Source organism: Vombatus ursinus, unplaced genomic scaffold (genome assembly GCF_900497805.2).
Source record: "Vombatus ursinus unplaced genomic scaffold, bare-nosed wombat genome assembly UNPS02014791.1, whole genome shotgun sequence".
Classification (NCBI taxonomy): Eukaryota; Metazoa; Chordata; class Mammalia; order Diprotodontia; family Vombatidae; genus Vombatus; species Vombatus ursinus.
Window position 1 is genome coordinate 44946231 of NW_020954569.1, and position 5843 is coordinate 44952073.

Sequence of the window (5843 nt, forward strand, 5' to 3'; positions counted from 1 at the left end):
GAAATAATAAAGAGAGAAATGAGCAGAACCAAGAGAACATTGTATGTACTAACAGCAATATGGTTTTTAAGAATGACTTTGAGCAAATGAGTCATTTTGACTATTATAAACACCCAAATTAACTATAAAGGACATGTGAAGAAAGATGCTATCTGCATCCAGAGAAAGAATTGATAAATAGAAGTATGTATAGAATAATTTTACAAAAACATACCTGTTTGTATCTAATGGTAGCCATCTCTAGGGTGGGGGGAGAGGGAAGGAAAAAAAGAAATTTACATGATAACTTTATTATATACTTAAAAGGAATAGAAAATTGTACATAATAGATGTGTAGTTTCGTGTGCAATCATCTTTTTTATTTTACTATGTTTTGGAAATGCTTGTTTTATTCCACAATTTTTTTTTCTTTGGGAGTGTTTACTCATGAGACTAAAATAGAAAGTGTAACAGACATTTAAGAGAACAACCAAAAAGTAAATATTGGTCCACAACTTGACATCCATGAAACATATCAGCTAGCATTGCATTATAGTCAATTCATAATGGCATTACTCTGATAATTATTAAAATCTGCTTCAGGTATATATAATGAAAATATTTTCCTTTGCATTTTTGCTATAGGTACAATACTCTGGAGAAATTGTACTAATCCCCTAAGCAGATGTGTGGATGTATGTATGGATGTATGTACATATATACACAAGTGCATGAATGAGTATCTATAGCTCTACATGCATCTTATAGACAACTACAGATACACACACATATACATATATAAACACATGTTCAGATAGCGGTACATGTGTATAGATTGTCACACGCACATGTCTGTGAACCGTCAACACTGCAAGTTACTGGTCAGGTCCCTCCTCATTCGTCATGGGCAGCACTGGTTCCCCTCACTTGACCTTGATTACGTAAACAGCTTGATATGGCCTGACCCTGCAGAAGATTCATCTAGACCTCAGTAGCCATTGTGCCTGGGATGCAACCCTTCTTGCACATAGCTTCTAGCTCTTTCTGGGTCTCATCTTCCATCCTTCTAATGTCTTCCATAGTCAGGTCGATCAACTTATCAATCCAACAAAACAGCTGGTGGTGAAAGTTGGTAAATATTCTTTTTTCTTGTTTTTGAATAAAGTTTTCTACTTTAGTCTGCAGACCCCACCACTTGAATTTGATGGCAACCAGCTTGTAGGCACACATTTGGGGATAGTCTTGGTTATTTGCCAGGTCTTTCTTCCAGTTGGGTCCCAAAGGTCCTCTCTTGATCTTCACTGACTGGAATAATGCTGAGTCTTCATCTGCTTTATAATCTGCATGTTCTACTTGGCTTTGGTCTGCAATATCAATTTGGACAATTTCAACTGTCTTCCATGTGTTAGGATCTAAATTATGTACATTTTCTACTGTTTCCAAGTCTAGTTTGAGCCAGGTTTCAATTTTTATGAAGTCGTCTTTCCTATATTCATTCGTCACAATTGTTCTCCAGTAGGGATATGCATTCCAGGCTTTCTCATGAAATACCAAAGAGCCCTCAGGAGCAATCATCCTGACAAACCCAAGAACTTTACTCTTTAAGTGGTAAATCTTGTGTGTATACTGCCCCTTTTCTCCATCCTTCTCATAAGGTTCATTTGTTAAGACTTCAATGCCTTCTCCACCTTCTGTTTCTTTTGTACTGACTTCAGTCACAGAGTAAAGTTGTCCAACCTGGTACTCTTGAACTGAACATGGTAAAACCATGTGGAATTCCTTAATCAGCACCATCGTTTGCTGTAGCCACTGCCGCCGCGCACAAATTTTTTAAAAAAGAAATTTTTTAAAGAAAAGAAAAAAATTTTTTTTTAAAGATTTCAAGGTAAAATTCATCTCAATAAAGTGGTTCCTTCCAAAGGTGCCTAGACCCCCAAAGTGTGAGATTATGTATGTCTTAGAAAGTGAAATATGTAAGTGGGATTTATTCAGGACCTCTCTTTTTTCTCTCTCTTTGCCTGAGGCATGAAGTCTGACACATGGGATTGTGAAAAGTTAATCTCAGTTATCCATTATAATAGAGACACCATAAGAGCAAATCTGGGCCTCAACCCAAGTCCTCATTCAAGCCTGAACTTTCAAGTTCCAATCTCAATAGATCTTTCAGCAAGTCTATTAACAAAAGTGAAAGGTTATTGATTTGGGTTTCCGGTATTCTTTTGACCCAACAAAATCTGCAATATAAGTAGGCAAATGGTCAAATTAATGATCACAGCTCACATTTTCAGAGCGTTTCACATTTGTAAAGTGCTTTAAATTCATTACCTCACTCTAATGGGGAAGTTAGTTCTAGCTACCTTTTACAAATAAGGCTTACAACAACAGAGTGCTTTGCCCAAGGTGGCACAGCTAGTGAGTAGCTTTCTATTAACCACGCTGCCATCTAGCAGCTCCAAGAGTCAAGGAGCAGGAGAAAGAAAAAGAGGAAAAGAATGGGTCAACCTAATCAACTCTTCAATAATGAAGCTTTAGTCTCTCCTTGAGAGGCAGCCTGGCATAAAGAAGCAATATTTGTATTCAAGAAGACCTGAGTTCGAGTCCTGCTTCAGGCATATTCTGGCTGTGACCCTAGTCATGTCACTTAACCTACTACTGTCTCTAGACCAAACTTTGAGAACTGCTGGTCTAGGGATGCAGACAGACAAAATAGGCAAAAGGCATGGGGGGGGGGGGGGGGGGGGGGGGGTGGGGAAGACTACTGGGAGTCTCCAAGAGTCACTAGGGTCAAAACTATTTTTATAATATAAAAATGTTTACATTTCTAATACAGCTACCATCAATATCTATAACCCACATAAATAGAAGTTCTTTGGGGTTCTCAATAATTTTTAAGCATGTGAAAGGGTCCAGAGGCTAAAAAAGTTTAAAACTGCTGCCCTACACTATAAATTAAGGTTTATCTCTACTTACCTTACAATTTGCACGTCCAAAATTTGCATTTCCTTACCAGGAGATACCCTCTCCAACCCCCTTGGATATACATATACATACATACATATATATATATATATATATGTACACACACACACATATATGTATGTATGTATGTATGTATGTATGTATGTATATGTTTTACTCCTTTGGAGAGAATAGGTGAGGAAATTGAAGTCCAGAGAGGCCAGGAAAAAGAAAGAGGTAAAAAGAAGGAATGGAAGGAGAGGAAGAAGGAGAAGAAGGAGAGGAGAGGAGAGGAGAGGAGAGGAGAGGCCCAGGCTTAAAGTTAGAGGACTTGATTTCAAATTTCAGCTCTGCCACCAACTATCTATGTGACCTTTGGCAAGTGACAACCTCTCTGGGTCTCATTTCCTCATTTATAATAAGAAGCGCTTGGATCAGGTGAGCTCTTAGGTCCCTTCCAACAACATTCTAATATACTATAATTCTGTTTGTATTATCACTAGGTCAATGCTAAGGCAAAATTCTCCCTATAGGCTGGCATCAATTCCCTTTGTGACCTGCAGCTAACTAGTCGTTTACTATCTTTGTAGCTCGCTCTGCTCAAAAATTCATGCTGTAGGGAGTGACCATGACTAACCACCATATAGGAACATGTGGTTTTGCTAATGGATGATGGCAAGGGGCTTTGAAAAGCCTGGCGCACAAAAATTGATTATTATTATATTCTGTCTGGAGCTTGCCAGAGTGAATTGGATTTGCTGAGCAGGTAATTGCTGTTTGGGTAGCATTTCCCACCTTCTTTGACATTCCTGCCGAGAAGTCTTAAAATGCAGATTGACTTTCCCCTTTTCTTATTCCCAGACTGGCTTAATCCTTTACTCCACAGTTCTCTACTTCCTCTAGCTCTTGGAAAAGCACTTTCAAGTGTTTCATTAAATTCTCCCTGTGATTTCCTCCATTGTACCTGATTTTCAAAGCAGAATGAAACTGGCTGTTGTTTGTTTATATTTGGAATCACAAAGGAGGGTGTTAACCTTCCAATTAAAACCATTCCTTCCTGCTGGCTCCCTTAACTCATGCCCCAATTCATTTCTATTCCTGTTTTCTGAATGATTCTCTGAATATTAAGAACTAGAATTAATGCAATGTCTTTTGTAGGCATGTCATTGAATTGAAAATTAATGCATTTAACAAACAAGTGAATGCTAAGTGGAATTATTTTGAGGGGTTATCCCATGGGCACCTTGGGAAAGGAAAATGAATTAATTGGAATGGGTATTATTATTAATTTATACTTTGATTATCTACAATTTCATTCGTCTGTGTACTCCCACCACGGAAGCAGATTATAACGTCCATATCTAAGGTAAGATGGCTCATGAATGGAAAGCAGCACAGTATAGTGAAAAGAGTAAGAGATCTGGTGTCAGAAGAACTGAGTTCAAATTCTACTTCTGTTGCTCATTTCTTATATGATCTTGAGCAAATCATTTAGCCTTCCTGGGCATCAATTTCTTCATCTGTAAAATGAGGGGGTTGGACTAAACAGTCTCCGAGGTCCCTTCCTTCTCTATATCTGTGGTCCTAGAATGCAGAGGTTCCCAAACTTATTTGGCCTACTGCCACCTTTAAGAAAAAATTGCTTAGCGCCTCCTTGGAAATCTACTTTCTTTAACCCTTTCATAGTTCCTTTGAAATTTGTGTCATTTCAAAAATATATATATTTTTTAAAATGACATCTCAAATTTAACAATTTACTGTAAATTTGTGGGGGTTTTTCCTGCATTGAAATTCATATAACCATATAGTGTCGTATCATAAACAAGTCATTATACGCACATATTCCTGCCAATGCATGCTGGACTTCCCAACAAGGCACAACATGTCCACCTGTCAGGACTTGCTTGTTAAGACCTGTAGGCAGACTTGATCACTCCTCAGTTATAACTTGCATTTTGTGTGTTTATTTGGAAAATAATGTAATCACTATGACTTTAACTCTGTTAAACATGAAATATGTACATGCAGTTTTTCAAAATTTTCTTCTCTTCTTTCCTTATGCTTCCACTGTCCCTTTATTTTTATTCAATGCCCCCCAATTGCACCACAGGCTACTATTGTCCCACTGAATTGTTCTAGTAACCCCCCAAGGGACAGTATTGTCCACTTTGGGAACCTCTACAAAATGAGTTGCTATTGGGCAGCTAGGTGGTGCAGTGGGTAGAGCTCTGGCCTTGGAGTCAGGAGGACCTAAGTTCAAATCCGGCCTCAGACACTTGACCCTTACTAGCTGTGTGACCCTGGGCAAGTCACTTAATCCCAATTGCCTCACCCAAAAAAAAAATGAGTTGCTATGGACAAAAGTTAATAATCATCTCCTGGTAGCCATGTCTGAGGACTGTGCTGTAGCAGAAACAAATAAAAAAACAATTTCTTTCCATATATCTCATTTGAGCTGCCCAACAATCCTGTGAGGGAGGTAATACTGGTATGATTATGTGCATTTTGTAGATGAGGACGGTGAGGTTCACAGAGATTAAGTGTTTTGTCCAGGGTCATACAACTTGCAAGAATCAGAGGCAGAATCTGAACCCAATCTGTCTGACTTTCCAAGCTCAGCACTCTGTCTATTATAAAGGTGTTTGTTGTTGTTGTTGAGGGTTTGTGTCTGACTCTTCATGACCCTATTTGGGATTTTCTTGGCAGAGATACTGGAGTGGTTTGCCATTTTCTTCTCCAGTTCATTTTACAGATGAGGAAAATGAGGCAAACAGGGTTAAGTGATTTGCCCTGAGTTCAAATCTGGCCTCAGACACTTACTAGCTGTGTGACCCTGGGCAATTCATTTAATCCTGTTTGCCTCAGTTTCTCCCTCTGTAAAATGAGCTGGAGAAGGAAATGGCAAA

General features: G+C 38.6%; 1 protein-coding gene across 1 annotated transcript; it reads right to left on the reverse strand.

Annotated features, from left to right (window-relative positions):
- Nucleotides 1–839: 839 nt before the first annotated feature.
- On the reverse strand, nucleotides 840–1773 carry LOC114048159 (phosphatidylinositol transfer protein beta isoform-like). The gene is made up of 2 exons (XM_027869093.1): nucleotides 1007–1773; nucleotides 840–928 (listed from the first exon to the last, which is right to left on the reverse strand). Exons 1-2 carry the CDS (start codon nucleotides 1771–1773, stop codon nucleotides 874–876), a joined length of 822 nt encoding a protein of 273 aa, XP_027724894.1. The 3' UTR covers nucleotides 840–873.
- Nucleotides 1774–5843: the final 4070 nt, after the last annotated feature.

Excerpts from the sequence above, each read along its gene's own strand:
- LOC114048159 (XM_027869093.1), bottom strand. The coding sequence starts at position 1,773 with ATGGTGCTGATTAAGGAATTCCACATGGTTTTACCATGTTCAGTTCAA. Across the intron at positions 929-1,006 it reads CAGAAAGAGCTAGAAGCTAT|CTGTTTACGTAATCAAGGTC; the intron begins GTGCAAGAAGGG and ends GGCCATATCAAG.